Raw genomic sequence first — 16,513 nt, 5'->3', positions numbered from 1 at the left:
CATTTCACGAGGTTTTGTTTGTATTATGCATGAAGAGTCGAAGAACGATGCAGTGGTGTAGCTAGAGGGGACACCCCCGTTTTACTCCCCTGCCCAGAATGGATGTGGCAAGGCTCTTTGCAAAACTTAGTGCTTTGCACCCAGTCTAGCTACGCCACTGGAACTCTGCCTGCAGGCAAATGCACAGAACCTTTCGCTAAGAAAAGAGTATCTCTTTGGACTGCAAAGATTATAAGGGTGTATCTAAAAGATAAGAACATCACAAATGCTCATCAAAACACAGCCATGTTTTGTAGTCTAAATTCACGTCTACGTTGTTAGATACTCCTCATTTCCCTGAACAGTGAGAAGTTCAAGGGGCAGCACAACGGCCTTGCAGGGTCAAACCAAAGATTCATTATGGCGCCTGAGGTGGCCTGCCAAACACAAACACCCAGTGATGGATCGGCCTGCGCTCCTCCTACTCCCTGGAGACCTCTAACCCACCCTTCTCCTCAAACCCACACTTCTTCTTCTGCTGTGTCAACCTCTCCGTTTTCCAGTCCAGGGAGTGAGAGGAGAAGGAGAAGGAGTGGATGTAGTTGGGTGTGGAAGGGGGAGAGGAACAGAGGGCAACACTGACTTGCACAGGAGAGGGGGAAATGGATTTTGAAAAAGGATTGAAAATCATGGGTATATACCACATTCAGCTACTAGAAGTCTTGAATGTAATGGTGTGGAATTCATTCATTCCATTCAATTCAGCACCTCTAGTGGTTGAACGTGATGTATACCATGCTGGGAGAAACAGAAGCTATTTTTCGCCCGAGAAGCTGGGAACCAGGGCAGGAGGTCTGGTCTAGAGGGTAGAGCCTCCATTTGCCGAAGATAACATCCACAAGGTCGCCAGTTCGAGGCCACCGGCACCGTGCGACCTTGAAGCAGCTGACAAGCTGAAGCCGAGCTATTCCATCTGCGAGCTATTCCATCTGCTCTGAGCGTGGGAGGATGGAGGCCAGAATGTGAAACCAGATCAGAATGAAACACCTGAATGTTGTGGTTCTTGAAAGAAAAAACCTTCTTTCAATTGTAAAAATCCCTATGGGGATTTAAATAAGCCTGCCTATGTAAACCGCCTTGAATAAAGTCTTGAATAAAGACCAAGAAAGGTGGTATATAAATACCTGTATTATTATTATTATTAACCACACGGGCCAGTTAAAAGCCTCCAGAGGACTGGATTTGGCCCACAGGTCAGGGTTTGGAGACCCATGCCCTTGAAGAAAGTGCAACCACCAACCTGGGCTGTTAACCATCACTCTGCTTAGAAAACGCATAGTCCACCAGCTGCAGTAATAGCATCCAAGAATAGGTCTTTCTTTACTATGAATCTTGCCCTCTGCCTTCACTGAGACCACTTGCCTCCCCCCATCTCAAAGAGTTCCCCCAATCCTCTTGTGCCTCACCGGCGCTCCAGGATCTTCTTGAACTCAATGCGCATGAGCTGGCCCCGAGACTGTGCCTGGATGCGGGTGATGATGCGAGAAAGGCGCTCATCCCGCATCTCCTCCAGGTGGCCCAACAATCCAGCCTTGAAGAACACCTGCATGGAGAGAAAAAGAGGTGAGGACCTCTGGTGCCTTTGCAAAAAATAACAAAACGTAAATCTTTATAGCCTGCCTTGCCTCGAGGGCTCTCTTGGTAGGCCCTTGGTAGGTCTTTATAAACTGGCTTGCTCAAGCCCACAGCCCCCTGTGTGCATCTCCTGTTGAATTTCTGTCTGTGAGGCAAGCCCAGAGCTTCCATGTGAATCTCCATGCTGAGAAAAGCTACCCCTGTTGGATTTCTGTCTGTGAGGTATCTGCTAAAGGCACATGTGGCAGCCATCTTTAAGCTGCCCAAACTGCCTATCCTCGCAAAAAAAAGAGAGGCCTTTTCAAAACCAGAAGCAAAAACAAGCAGGATATGAGGAACATCAGCCTGTTCCCAAACTCTTGGGCCTCTACACCACCAACCTCTTTTGGTTTTATGCCACTTGAACCACTGTGGCCTTTTCATCCAAACTGAAATTGGACTACAGGTGTGTAAGGGTGCTCAGCATTCTCCAGAAGACAACCTGAGTCCCCCCCCTCTAGGAATACTGTTGCTGAGGGTCCCTGAGTCTGTACAGTGTGAATGTGCCCTTCAAGAAACACATGCAGTCTCTGAATCCGCTACAAGAAGTCACAGCAGTGGCCTTTTGCCACTCCCAATAGGCACACAGGGGCTCTGCCTCCCTCACCTTGGTGTGGCCGAATTTGTACTGGCTGTGGTCGATATCGAGGCAGCCCAAGAGCTTCTCTGCTCCCTTGCGGCTGTCGATGAACTGACCCTCAGGGATGGCAGCTGGGTTCAGGATACGGTACCTGGTGGCAAGTGAACAATTGCATTCTGGGTATTTTCAATTTACAATCAGCACTTCATTTAAGGAACTCAGGGAAGCACGCACCAGTCTTCTCTCCCTCCCATTTAATCCTGTTAAAACGCCTCTGCCAACGCCACAAGGGTCTTCCTTGAGGGCTCATATGTACGTCACCCACATGGCTCCATCCTAAAGCTGTTGAATGCATGAGGTTTAAACCAGGGGTGCCCAAACCCCGGCCCTGGGGCCACTTGCGGCCCTCGAGGCCTCTCAATGCGGCCCTCAGGGAGCCCCCAGTCTCCAATGCGCCTCTGGCCCTCTGGAGATTTGTTGGAGCCCACACTGGCCCGATGCAACTGCTCTCAGCTTGAGGGAGACTGTTTGACCTCTCACGTGAGCTGTGTGGGATGAGGGCTCCCTCCACTGCTTGTTGTTTCACGTCTGTGATGCAGTAGCAGCAGCAAAGGAAAGGCCAGCCTTGCTTTGTTCAAGGCCTTTTATAGGCCTTGAGCTATTGCAAGACTTTCATTCTTTCATATAAGTTCATCTGTAATATATTCATTTATGTATACTTACGTAAATTTATTCAAATTTTAAATGTAAATTAATTCTTTTTTTCCCTGGCCCCCGACACAGTGTCAGAGAGACGATGTGGCCCTCCTGCCAAAAACTTTGGACACCCCTGGTTTAAACCAAAGGAATTCAGGCTCTGCCCCACTTAGAAGTTATATTAGTTGGACTGAACGCAACAGGAAGCAGAGGAGAACCTTTGGAAATTGTGTGACCCATGGAGGACAGAGCATAGTCATGCCACCGTAGTGCCTTTGGAATATTCAGTTTACTGCGCAAAGCACAGCCTGTGCCTATTTTACAGGGGCACAGAAGTAAGCACGCTAGCAGGCCGTTCTAGGTCTAAGAAACCAGCTGCAACGGGGAATCCAAGAACCGCTCCTCAAAATCCTCCTCTCCAGACCAGACAGAGGAAGCACCTGTCCTGATGTCGGAATGACTCCAAGCATTTACAAGAGCAGTTGATTATCTATTAAGGCTCATCTATTGTTCCCCCAGTACCACAGCCTAAAAAGAGACCTTGGAATAATAATGAACAACATAACTCATAATTGAAACCACTTCCTGTTCTCCAGGTACCTTCTCTCCCCTTTCGTTGCCTCTCATCTCAGCATCCAGATTGCAAGCTCTGGGGGGCAGAGACCTATCTTTGCAACTCTAAGTAAAGCACCTATACACATTTATAAATAATTGTGCTGGTAGAAATATTCTCCAGTCGCTGTTACAGATTATGGCAGACCAACATGGAGAAAAGGGGTTAAGGTGATCCCCAAAGCTGGAGAGCAGTCCTACCTTTGCCTGAAGTCGCCATAGAGGATGCGGTTGGGGAATCCCTTCCGGCAGATGCGGATCCCCTCCAGGACCCCGTTACAGCGCAGCTGGTGCATGACCAAAGGGTTGTCCATCACGCCTGGGAAAGTGCAGAGAGAGAGAGAGGCACCAGCCTTTTTAAAAGCCTGTCCTCTCTTCCCTCCTGGATCACATCCAATGCTTCCACCATGAAATTTAATGCTGGTTCATGGAACATATAGCCTCATAATTTCCAGTAGGTGCAGGGACTGGGATTCCTGGGACAGCATAAGTAGCTAGCAATAGGAACTGTATTTCCTAGCTAGATGTAGTTAGAGACTGTGGACCCAATCCTATCCAACTTTCCAGTGCTGATGCAGCCGTACCAACGGGGCACGCATTGCATCCTGTGGTGGCCCTGACACAGAACTAGACATGCCTTTACCCTTGAGTTAGATGCTGTACATCACAGGCCTCTCCCTCCTAGCACTGCAATCCCAATTTCCTTACCAGGTGCCTTCCTTTCATTGGGGATGATGCATCGCACAAAGTGGGGGTGGGTGGTTTTCAGATTGGCCATCAACTTGTTCAGATTCTCCTACCCGAGATAAGGGGAGATAACAAAAGTTAGCAGTCCAATTGCTGTTTATTCCCTCCATCCTCAACACTAGAGGCCTCACCAGATGCCTTTGCTGCCTAAAAAGCTGGTCCTGGAGACAGGAGTGGCAGCTCCTGTGTCTGAGGCTGTGTTTTCCAGGTTGAGCCCCTGTGAATCACCCACAGCATTTCCTCTTTGCTCTTCAAGTTTGCCTTCCCAGGGTGCCCCTCTCCATTGGGAGACACAGCCCTGAAAACTGGGGTTCCTGCTCGCTTGTTGGAGTGAGCAACCTCCCTCCTGGTTCTGAGGGCTTTCATCTCTTACCCGATGAAGCGCCGAGACGGTCTGGAAAGATGACCCTTTCTTCTTGGCCCCTTTCCCCTTCCCTCCATCTCCACCTAGGGACAGTGACACAGGGCTGTTCACAGCTGAGATGATGAATACCAGCCAGCACAGGTGACTCTGGAGTCCTTCAAAAAGCACTGTCACCACGAGAGGTTTGCAAGCACTCGCAACCCACGTGCTGTGCAGGTGGGTTGTATGTGTTTGCACACCTCACATGGAGGCAGCACTTAGGAATCTGGTGGGGAGACTCTGCCTCACCCATCTCCCCACCCACCGCATGTCATAAGAACACAAGAACGTAAGAACATAAAAACAGCCCCACTGGATCAGGCCACAGGCCCATCTAGTCCAAGCTTCCTGTATCTTACAGCGGCCCACCAAATGCCCCAGGGAGCACACCAGATAACAAGAGACCTGCATCCTGGTGCCCTCCCTTGCATCTGACATAGCCCATTTCTAAAATCAGGAGGTTGCACATCATGGCTTGTAACCCGTAATGGATTTTTCCTCCAGAAACTTGTCCAATCCCCTTTTAAAGACATCCAGGCCAGATGCCGTCACCACATCCTGTGGCAAGGAGTTCCACAGACCAACCACACGCTGAGTAAAGAAATATTTTCTTTTGTCTGTCCTAACCCTCCCAACACTCCATTTTAGTGGATGTCCCCTGGTTCTGGTATTATGTGAGAGTGTAAAGAGCATCTCCCTATCCACTCTGTCCATCCCCTGCATAATTTTGTATGTCTCAATCATGTCCCCCCTCAGGCGTCTCTTTTCTAGGCTGAAGAGGCCCAAATGCCATAGCCTTTCCTCGTAAGGAAGGTGCCCCAGCCCAGTAATCATCTTAGTCACTCTCTTTGCACCTTTTCCATTTCCACTATGTCTTTTTTGAGATGTGGCGACCAGAACTGGACACAATACTCCAGGTGTGGCCTTATCATCGATTTGTACAATGGCATTATAATATGAGCCATTTTGTTCTCAATACCTTTTCTGATGATCCCAAGCATAGAATTGGCCTTCTTCACTGCCGCCGCACATTGGGTCGACACTTTCATCGACCTGTCCACCACCACCCCAAGATCTCTCTCCTAATCTGTCACAGACAGCTCAGAAACCATCAGCCTATATGTGAAGTTTTGTCCTTGACCATAAGTGAGGAACAAAAACAACAGCCCTTTTTTCACCTTTCATCCCTTGGCAACTGAAATGGCTGCTGTTTCTGAACACAGAGGCTCCGTTTAGTCATTATGCCAGCAACAGACCATTAATTTGGCTAAATGCCTTTGAAGGGCTATCTAAGTGAGAGGCTGGATCGTCTCCCTCCCTTGCTGCACCCATCTCCCCACATCCTTCTCTACCCTCTCCCTTGGCCCCTTCTTACCACTCTCAGCACTAGCATAGCTGGAGAAAAGGGTCGCCAGGAGCTTGAGGGAGGACTTCTGGTAGAGGCCCACCACTGTCTCATTGAGTGGGTCTTTGTTCTTCTGCAGCCACCCCAGGATGTTGTAGTCCACGGTGCCTGCATAATGGTTGAGTGAGAAGTGGGCCTCCGGCTTGCCTTTGGCGTTCCGGGGCTTCCCAAAGTTGGCCGACTTGCCCAGGTGGTTGTCAAACAGCTTGGCCTTGAAGGTCATGTCGGAGGCTTTGGGGAACATGCATTCTTCCTCCAGGATGGACATGATGCCCAGTGGCTGCCCGGGAAGGCAAAGAGGAAAAGCACAACCATGATTAGACCATGATTTCCCAGCCTCAGGGAAAGGAAAGAGCAGAGAAGCTGCCTGGAGAGCTTTGAGAAAAGGAAGAGGGCGATGGAGTGGAAGGAACAAGGAGGAAAGGACAGGGTCTCCTACGCTCCAGCCCATCACACTCCTCTCCTTTGCACGTCCTCTTCCTACTCTTTCTTTCCAATCTAAGAAGCTGGAGGAGAAGAAGTTGGCCTTTGGCAAGTTACCTAGGGCACCAGGAGGTCATGGTTATGGGCCAACCCTCTCCCTACCACCCTTTTCAATCTGTACATTCACTTATAAAAAAAGGATTATGTCAGTGACAGGAGGACCCACTTCAACAATCATGCTACTGATCACCAGACGACAGTTTGACAACAGTCAGTGTGACTAGGCTGTTATCTTCCCCTCCCCCTCCCCCATGATGCACACGCCCCCCTTTCCTGGATAGCAATAACTACTTTTTACTATTGTGACACCTGAAGCAACACAGCGACCATTGCAGCAGACCACATCATGTTCACAAATCACAGACTGGAATCCAGGCTAGATTCTGGTTTGAATCTCTACAGCCAGCTATGATTAGCGGTAATTGTGGCTACAGCAGTTCAAATGCCCTGAAGACCAGTGGCTATTGCAAAGCAGGAGGAACATGTCAGCTCAGGAGAGCACTCTCCATTGCCAAATTGCAGTTGGCAGTCAACAAGCAGACGTCTGGACCGGGCCCACCAGCTCCTCTCAGGAAGCTCACTTTTCTTCAAATGTTGACTATTCCTGCTGCCTGGGGAGTGCCCGTGACGATACCTTCTCAATGAGGTCAATGCAGGCTTGCAGGTCCATCCCAAAGTCGATGAACTCCCACTCAATGCCCTCCTTCTTGTACTCCTCCTGCTCCAGCACGAACATGTGGTGGTTGAAGAACTGCTGCAGCTTCTCGTTGGTGAAGTTGATGCAGAGCTGCTCAAAACTGTTGAACTGGGGGCGGGTGGGGAAAAAATGAGGTCAAGACCCCGTGTGATGCAGCCTCCCAGCAGAGACCACCTGTCTTAGTTTCATAGGGAGCGCCTCCCTCCATTCGCAGAAGGGAGCTCCTCATGAGAGAGACCAGCCCTCTTAGCAGAAGGGAGTCACTGGCCAAACCCAATGCCCACCCCCTACTCCCTCCAAAACTGCAGGAATTCACTTACATCGAAGATCTCAAACCCTGCAATGTCCAGCACCCCAATGAAATATTGCCGAGGCTGCTTGGTCTCCAAAGAGTTGTTGATTCGAACCACCATCCAGCTGAACATTTTCTCGTACACAGACTTAGCCAGCGCCCCGATGGAGTAGTACACCTGAGCAGGGGCAAAAGGGCCAAGCAAGCCCCCATCGATTGTTATTCAAGGAGACAAAACAAAGGAAGAAGGCATCAGCTCAGAGGAAAGCCTGAGGTTGCATGGAATAGATGTTCAAGCTCTGCACTGCCTTGGGAGACCTGGGTTCAAATTCCTGCTCGGCCACAAAAGAGAGATGTTCTAGGCCACCGCTCTCCTCTCCTCCACACATCCTCTACCACTCTGTCCCCCTCTTCCTTTTCCAATCCAAGGAGTGTGGGGAGAAGAAGCAGTGGCAGTGAATGGGCTGATGGGAGGTGGGGGCACCCCACCAACCTGCTGTCTGAAGTGACTGCCTCATCAGGCCCTGTGGATGGGCCAGCCCATGTCACATTTACCAAAGGCCTCAGGGATGTGACACTTTAGGGGATGGGATGGGACATAATTTTCATGGTCTGCAATCCTCATACCTGCTGAGCATTTTTTAAAAGCTTCTAGCACTTTTTAAGACTGCAAAGAGAAGATCGCCTTAGTTCTAAAAGCATTTAAAAAGAAAATCTACTCCCAGCTCCCACACCTCCACTTGGCAAGGCCAACAGCTAGAAACTAAGCATTGAGGAAGTACCCTTGAAAGTTCAGCGTCCGTTAGGTTTTGGAGGTCTGGACTGATGCAAACTAAGAGGCCAGCACCGTCAGAATCAGCCCTAGATCTCTACTCAGCCTGCAGATTTGGACACGAATAGATGCCCTCAAGTGCCATTAAGTCTCTAGGGCTCTCTCTCTTTGCAAGAGGAAACAGGCTCTTCAATAGCCACGTGGTGGGAGAAAGTCAACAGGGGCGGCTTTCACTACCACTGCAACTCCCACCTGAGAAAAACTCTATTAGTTTAAATTTCTGCTGTTCTGCAGGTGATTCAAGGGAAGGGAGGTGAATGATTGTCCCAGGTTCGATGCTGCCCACGGGCAAAGCTTCTCACCTGCTGGACATTTTGCCCCTTGGTGACGTACTCGTTGCCAACCTTCACCCGCGGGTGGCAGAGCCCCTTTAGGAGGTCAGCCGAGTTCAGGCCCATCAAGTAGGCAGATTTATCTGCGTCTGGAAAAAAAAGAGAAGGGGACGTATGCCTAGCAGGTGCCAGCACGAAGGCCGGAGAAGACTGGAGCTGCAGTTCAATTGTTTGGAGAGGGACCTTTTCATCCTATTGCTCCTTTTTTCCCTCCCTCAGAGCAGAAGTGAGAGCTGCCCCCAGGAAATGATAGTGAGAGCCACGATTTTAACGTGACTGTGATGGAGGGGCAGTAGGTTTCCCTCTTGCCAGCAGGGAAGGGAGCACCAAAGGCTGGCCCGGACTGCCCAAATTCTGGACTGCCCCCTGCAGCTCTCACTCCCATCTTGGTAGGCACACCAAAGTGGCATCTCAAGTCAGGCTTGTGTCTGATCTTAGCTATGAAAACTAGAGAGGACTCCAGAAGTCTCCCTTGGACCACCAACGGCTCCCCTCCCTGCCTTCTCTTTGGCCCCTTCACCCAACAGACCTCTCTAGCCCCCTCCTCGCCACCAGGTTCATCGGTTTTTTCTCACCCTCCGTCCCGTCGGGCTCCGCCTGTTCCTCCCGCTGCTTCTGCTTGAACTTCATGTTGCCGTAGTGCATGATGGCACCCGTCAGCTTGTACACCCCGACTTTCTCCTCTGCGGTGAAACCCAGAACGTCAAAGGCACTCTGTAGGCAGATCAGAGGGGAGAGTGCAAAAGTCACGGAGGGTGGATCTCAGCTTGGTTCCCTCAGCTTTGGGTGCCCACTGTTTCCTCTGGGCTGCCAGTAGCATGGGCAAACACAGAGACACAACCACCTAACTCTCAGGGCTGTATCCCTGATGGGGCTCAAGGCCATCATTGGCTTGCAGTCCAGTTCCCTAGAGTGGCCCAGTGACAGAGAAAGGAGGGGAGCTGAGACAAAAGATCTACATGGCCCAGGGAGGTTGGCCTGCCTTTTGTGCACTTCCTAGGACTGGACTTTTATCACTGCCCTGAAAGATGTGGGGGACTTTCTCCTCCCCCACATCTGCCCCCTCCAGTTGCTCTACTCTTATTCCTATTCTCCACACATTTTTTAGAAAGGTTTTAATTCTGTGTTCATTTACATGGGTCTGCACATGCCCAATCTCATCTGATGTCAGAAGCTAAGCAGGGTCAGGCCTGGTAAGTACTTGGATGGGAGACCACCTGGGAATACCGGGTGCTGTAGGCTTATACCATAGTCTTTCGAGACTGAAGGTTGCCAACCAACCAACCAGTCCACTGAACTCAGCCTGGGTAAATCTGCATAGGATCAGACAATGTGCCTGCTATATACTCATAAGACCACTCACATCTGTAGCCAGCAGCTCCTCGGAGTCGTCAATGGAAGCCACAGTCACCTCTCCTTGGGAGACGTAGCTGTAGTCGTAGGGATTGTTGGTGACCAGTAGCAAGTCTGTTTGGAAATTGGTTGGGGGGAAAAAAAGATTGGTTGGGGGAAAAAAAAGTTGTGTTTAATGTCACACCCACACCTCTGACCCACCTCCTCCTCCTCCTCCTGAACAGAGGAGTGGGTCAGAGGTGTGGGTGTGACATTAAACTCCCCAGAAGTAGATGTCTAGAAGGGCTGGATGCTGGGAGAAAAGGCAGCACACTTTGGGGCCTGTTGTATTGGCAAAAAGAGTGGTATAGCATGCAGTTTTATTGGGGGTGTTCAAAAGGACAACCAGGGATTGAACCTCACACCCCACCTTCACCCCTTGAAGGGAGTTCATTCATTCATTCATTCATTCATTCAACTGTTGGTTCCTTCCTTCCTTCCTCTGGAGGTCCCCTACCTCTGAATGGGAGTAAAGCTTTTTCTCCAGTTGGCTAACCTCTCTGCTCACAAGCCAGCAGAAACTACAGTGTCTCCATGTCTTGACTCACCCAGAAGCTCTGGCTTCTTATTGGACAGGATCTGGTAGAAGATATGGTAGTTTCTCTCGGCTTTGAGCTGGAAAATTACACGGGATTTCTCCAGGAGATCTAGAAGAGTGAGTGCAAGAGTTGGATGCAAGGAGGGAAGATGTATGAAAAGCATGCAACAGAAGCCATAAAGTCATTTAGAACAGGAAGATTTAGTGTCCATTGTGTATTGGGCTGTGAAATACAGTAGGGGAATAAGGGGAAGAAATGTCATGGCCCCTGCCCTGAGCTCAGAATTTAACAACCTGGAGGAGCAGGAACCAGCCAGGTGAGATGAACCAGCTCTAGCCCTGCTCTAGGCCTTAATCTCACTCTGGAGCCCACCAGCCAGGACCGCTCTGAGCCAAAGACACAGGAGCCCCAAACCGCAGCATACCCAAAGCCAGAGCCCCAAACAGGCCTCACCAACACCCAGAACCTCATATTCCCAAGTCTGTGCTTTGGTGCTAGCAAAGGCAGGCATACAGTGGAACCAAGGGGCAGAGCAAGATACTCCTTTAAGACCTCTCTGCCCTCCAGCTGGAGCATGCAAGGGGTAGTCCTGCCCTCAGAGCCTTCCACCTTTCAGTGCCTTGCTTATTTGGTCTCAGTGGCACTGGACAGACCCACCCCTGTCCACCAACTGGCGCTGCCCTTCGGGGCAGGGTACAACAGCTGTGCAGTGTGCAAGCTGATGAGCAGAGATGAGGAAATGACATGATAGGCACATTTCTGTTCTCAGCTTTACTTACAGGTTTCTATGTCGGCAGATGCCAATTTTCCTGTTGCCCCAAAATGGATTCGGATGAATTTACCCTAAATAGATAACAGAAGGATGTGAATGTATATTGGACTTGGTGAGAGCCGGATTCAAATCCTCCACTCGTCTGTGAGTGACATTGGGCGATTACCACTTAGCCTACCACAAAGGGTTTTTGTGTGGTTAAAATATCGCTGCGAACTCCTTGGAGGCAGAAAGGATGGGATAGAAATGTAGCAACAGCAGTAAAAGAGTTAATTACAGTCGAGCAGGGCGTTTGATAATTTATAGGCCCCAAATCTGAGCGTATCGGAGACTTCCCCCAAGTATTAACCCATACTAGACACAGCCCCAGATTGGGCTTCCACAGGTATCTTTTACCCCAGACAGACTCCTGGGAGTACTCACAAATCGAGACGAGTTGTCGTTCCGCAAGGTTTTGGCATTTCCGAAGGCCTCCAAGGCAGGGTTGGCCTGGATGATTTGATCTTCCAGTGTCCCCTGCAGGAGGAGCAAATTGTTAGAACCAATGGCTCTTCAGGAAGTACTAACCAGATTTTCTGAGTAGAGGTGGCCCAACCTGATGGACTTTGTTGTTGCCTTTACATCATGATTCCCCTAAACCAGGGTTTTGTGCATCCTGGGATTACAAGCACAGAAAATTGATGCTGTATATGGGAATCACTATCCTATAATTACAGTTTTCATGTTTTTTTAAACTGCACAGTTTCTAGACCTTAAAGCTGCAAAGGTTAGAAGTAGGAGGATAATCAACGCTCAGATTACAGAATGGGGCTGAGAAAGTTTGGGCATCTTTTGTGGTGTGTGTCCCCCCCCCCCCCCCCGGCTACTGTGTTTAGAAGGCTATGTGGGGTCCACGATTTGGCTACAAATGGGGGAGGGTCATAAGAAATTAAGAACAGCCCCACTGGATCAGGCCATAGGCCCATCTAGTCCAGCTTCCTGTATCTCGCAGCGGCCCACCAAATGCCCCAGGGAGCACACCAGATAACAAGAGTCCTGCAAGGCTTCCTGGGAATTGTAGTTAAGAACATGAGAACAGCCCCACTGGATCAGGCCAGAGGCCGATCTCGTCCAGTTTCCTGTATCTCACAGCGGCCCACCAAATGCCCCAGGGAGCACACCAGATAACAAGAGACCTGCAAGGCCTCCTGGGAATTGTAGTTTAAGAACATAAGAACAGCCCCACTGGATCGGGCCATGGCCCATCTAGTCCAGCTTCCTGTATCTCACAGCGACCCACCAAATGCCCCAGGGAGCACACCAGATAACAAGAGTCCTGCAAGGCCTCCTGGGAATTGTAGTTAAGAACATAAGAACAGCCCCACTGGATCAGGCCATAGGCCCATCTAGTCCAGCTTCCTGTATCTCTCAGCGGCCCACCAAATGCCCCAGGGAGCACACCAGATAGGAGAGAGTCAAGGAGAGGGTGCTTGTGGATGCCATTACGGGCCTCCTTCCTTGCCACCATTTGAGCAGGGAGAGCAGTGAAATCAGTTTCTCGTATTGGACCTCATGAAATTTCTGACAGGGAAGGTGCCTGAGCAGGATCGGGCCCCTGGATGACTTGCCCAGTTCATTGTCCGGCCGCATCTAGCGAAGTCAAGAGCTGCCACAGCAGAGTGGCGGAGAGACTGAGCCGTGCCTCAAGGAGTCACTGGTTCAAATCTGGTCATTGCATTCTGATTTCCTTCTCCCCTTTGGGCAGCTGGGCAGCATTTTTGGAATGCAAGAATAGCAAGTTGGCCTGATGGTTTGTTTTTGCGCCGAACTGCACACGACCCTGCCTTGCCCACTCAAATAATCTCTGGCAGACAGCAAGAGGCTGTCTCGAACCATCTGCGGAAGGAACGGCTGCCTCCAGCGCAGCTGCTAATTCTCTTGCTTAGGGGTGAGGAGGAGGAAGGGGCTGGTTGGCTGGCTGAGCTCCCCCGCCACCCCCCACCCCCAGTGTCAGCAGCCAAACTCTAGACATGGAAGAGAAACAGGCCCGGAGCTGGTCTGCACTTCCTGAACATGCAAAACCATGAATAACGGCAAGGACCTTGCTGCTGTTTGCTGTCTCTTTCTTGCGGTCCCCAATGGCAGCGATGCTGGCAAAGTACTGGATCACCCGCTTGGTGTTCACCGTCTTCCCTGCGCCGGATTCTCCGCTGGAATGAGAAAGAGAATCGGGTGGTGGGGAAGAAAGCGGCAGTAGGTGGCAGGGGCGTGTGGTGGCTGAGAAACACCACGTTGACCACGAGAACATCTCAAATTGTAAACATGTAAAATGTGTTTTGGTGCTTACGTGATGAGGACAGACTGGTTCTCGCGGTCTGAAAGGAAAAGGAAGATGTAAGGACAGCCATACGGGAGCAGACCAAAGGCTCACCTAGCCTGACTCCCTTTCTACAACTTGCCAGAGCGTCAAAATGATCCTGTACAAAGGAAGCTGGTGAGAGCTGCACCCTGTTCTTTCTCCCTAGTGCCTGGTTGGTACTCAGAGATGGGCTTCTTCTGAACATGGAGATGCCATTCCTAATGTAGTGTAACTACGGGGGGGGGGTTTAGTATTGCAGGTGCCACAATGCGCTGTGCAAGTAGCCCCTCCCACTTGCTGTTGGAGCAATTCTGGGCATCGACGGCAACTTAGCTGCGAGTGGGAAGGGCCGCAACATACGTATAGAACCCTCGCGGTGTACAAAAGCTACCTTCCAACCAGCTCTGTGCCTGTCTTTCCTATTCGCCCTTTCTATGTATACGCTCATACGACAGGGTTCACACATGGACGTTAACTCATTGCATGCAGTAGTTGGCAACCTTCAGTCTCAAAAGACTCTGGTATCGCGCTCTGAAAGGTGGCTCTGGAACAGCGTCTAGTGTGGCTGAAAAGGCCGATTCGGGAGTGACAATCCCTTCCACACCAGGAGCAAGTGCAGTCTGTCCCTGGTCTGTCTCCCTGGCTATGGGCCTTCCTTCTTCGCCTCTTAGCCTCAGACTGTTGGCCAAGTGTCTCTTCAAACTGGGAAAGGCCATGCTGCACAGCCTGCCTCCAAGCGGGCCGCTCAGAGGCCAGGGTTTCCCACTTGTTGAGGTCCACTCCTAAGGCCTTCAGATCCCTCTTGCAGATGTCCTTGTATCGCAGCTGTGGTCTACCTGTAGGGTGCTATCCCTGCACGAGTTCTCCATAGAGGAGATCCTTTGGGATCCGGCCATCATCCATTCTCACGACATGACCGAGCCAACGCAGGCGTCATTGGATGTGCAAATGGACCATCTCTAGGATCTGGTCCACTGCTGCAGCAGAATGAGGTGGTGACAGAACCACCCAGGTGCGTGTGAACCGAACTAGGGCTGGCCCAAGACCACCTGATGCCTGAGGCAGCATGCCAGATGCTGCTGCCCTTACCCAATGAAGTGCCAGTCTCTGTTCCTCTACTCCCCAACGCCTGAGCTCAGCAATCTCTTTCACATCTCCTCCTCCTCTCTCCCTCCTCCCTTTTACAATTCAGAGAGCAGAAGAGAAACAGGAGCAGGCCTGTGGACAGAGGAGAGTCCCCCCCTACCAAATCTACTGCCTGAGACAACCACTTCAGTTGGCCTCACGGATGAGCCAACCCTGCCCTAGACCCACACCAAAGGCAAATTCCCAGGAGGAGAGAATGAGGGTATAGTGGCTTCTGTTGCGGAGCCAGCTTCCAACTCCCACTCCCCAGAGTGTAGGGATCTGGGGGACTCAGAAGAAAGACAAGAAAAAGAGCTGCGAGGTCTTCCTACCCGTCAGCATGTATTGGTACGCGTTGTCAGAGATGGAGAAGATGTGGGGAGGGGCTTCGCTCCGCTTCTTGCCCCGGTAGGCAGCCACAACCTCAGCGTTGTAGACCGGAAGCCATTTGTAAGGGTTGACAGTCACACAGAAGAGACCAGAGTACGTCTGGGGAAGGGAAACAGAGCGCAGGAGCAAACGTCTGACTGGGAGAAAGGCTGAGGCGAAGAGGCAAAGGGCCACCCTCTGTGACACTGAGAAGCCAGCCTGGGGTTGTGGCCAGAGCAGGCTTCCTCAGCCAGTGGAACCTGCGCCAGTGGCGGCACTAAGGAGCGTGGCTGCTCAGCCGTGGCTTGGCTGACACCGTGACCCAGTCATGAAGTTCACAGGGCAACTTTGCCCCAGTTGCTCTCTTTCGGCCCAGCCCTCCTCAGGAGGTTGTTTGTGAAGCTAAGGGCAGCCGGGGCCAGGGGAGAGCCACGCACTTTGGCCTGACCTCCTTGGGAGAAGGTCCGAGGGGTGCCCCCTGACTTACGTAGATCATCCAGGCCGCGTAGCGCTCCTTCAGGTTGTACAGGACAGCCGGCTCGTGCAGGAAGGTCAGCATGGCCATGTCCTCGATCTTGTCGAACTTGGGCGGGTTCTGCTGGTGGACATCGGCCTCCTTCACCGTCACTGTCTGTGGATGGGGAGGAAGGAATATGGCAGGATGCGTCCACAGCAGCACTCCCCACAGAGACAGAGAAGTACAGGGCCCTCCTTATCCGCTCCCCTTTGACCTTTGTGCCTGTTGGTGCTCATTGGCCCCAACCTCGCTTTCTGTCCCTCTCTCCCCTCCTTGACCTCTGACCCCTGCTCTGCCCACTTAGCTGCCCACAACAGACCTTGCCACTCTCGGTTTGCACAGTGACCGTTCCTCCCTCGCGGCTCAGCACTTTGCCCTTGACAAACTCTTCTTTCTCGTCGGGCACGAAACACTCGGTGCGGATGTCGAAGATCCGGGTCTGGGCCTCCAGACGCTCCTTGTCCGACTTGCGGAGGTAGGAGGCTGCGGCACCAAACTCAGCCATGTGGGCATCTCCCATTCTGTGCAACAGGTAGCCAGGAAGACATGAGTGAGTTACACTCGCCTTGGGAGGGAGCCTCCCCCTCTCCGCTCAGTGCAGCAGCATCAGTAACGCCAGGACCTCCCCGTGCCAACTCCCAGCCATGCCAAGCAAGAAACGTTCTTGGCTCCCACCAGTCTACCATTACCCCCCAACCCCAGCCCTGGGGACTTCCATTTTGCTACCCA

The 16,513-nt window shown here is 51.4% G+C and overlaps 1 protein-coding gene across 1 annotated transcript in view; it reads right to left on the bottom strand.

The window, feature by feature from the left end:
• LOC136651049 (myosin-6) overlaps positions 1–16,304 on the bottom strand; it is a 36,890-nt gene extending 20,586 nt beyond the window's left edge. The window contains exons 1-19 of the mRNA XM_066627119.1: positions 16,104–16,304; positions 15,755–15,898; positions 15,231–15,387; positions 13,762–13,789; positions 13,516–13,624; positions 11,859–11,951; positions 11,443–11,506; positions 10,673–10,771; positions 10,096–10,199; positions 9,308–9,446; positions 8,703–8,821; positions 7,597–7,746; positions 7,214–7,384; positions 6,070–6,376; positions 4,662–4,735; positions 4,250–4,337; positions 3,743–3,860; positions 2,261–2,384; positions 1,446–1,582 (exon numbers count right to left, since the gene is read on the bottom strand). Of these exons, the coding sequence (XP_066483216.1) occupies positions 1,446–1,582; positions 2,261–2,384; positions 3,743–3,860; positions 4,250–4,337; positions 4,662–4,735; positions 6,070–6,376; positions 7,214–7,384; positions 7,597–7,746; positions 8,703–8,821; positions 9,308–9,446; positions 10,096–10,199; positions 10,673–10,771; positions 11,443–11,506; positions 11,859–11,951; positions 13,516–13,624; positions 13,762–13,789; positions 15,231–15,387; positions 15,755–15,898; positions 16,104–16,304 (2,426 nt within the window). The remainder of the gene's footprint in view (positions 1–1,445; positions 1,583–2,260; positions 2,385–3,742; positions 3,861–4,249; positions 4,338–4,661; positions 4,736–6,069; positions 6,377–7,213; positions 7,385–7,596; positions 7,747–8,702; positions 8,822–9,307; positions 9,447–10,095; positions 10,200–10,672; positions 10,772–11,442; positions 11,507–11,858; positions 11,952–13,515; positions 13,625–13,761; positions 13,790–15,230; positions 15,388–15,754; positions 15,899–16,103) is intronic.
• Positions 16,305–16,513: the final 209 nt, after the last annotated feature.

This window comes from Tiliqua scincoides, chromosome 5 (genome assembly GCF_035046505.1).
Source record: "Tiliqua scincoides isolate rTilSci1 chromosome 5, rTilSci1.hap2, whole genome shotgun sequence".
Classification (NCBI taxonomy): domain Eukaryota; kingdom Metazoa; phylum Chordata; class Lepidosauria; order Squamata; family Scincidae; genus Tiliqua; species Tiliqua scincoides.
The sequence above is the reverse complement of the archived record's forward strand: the minus strand, read 5'-3'. Positions and strand labels throughout refer to the sequence as shown.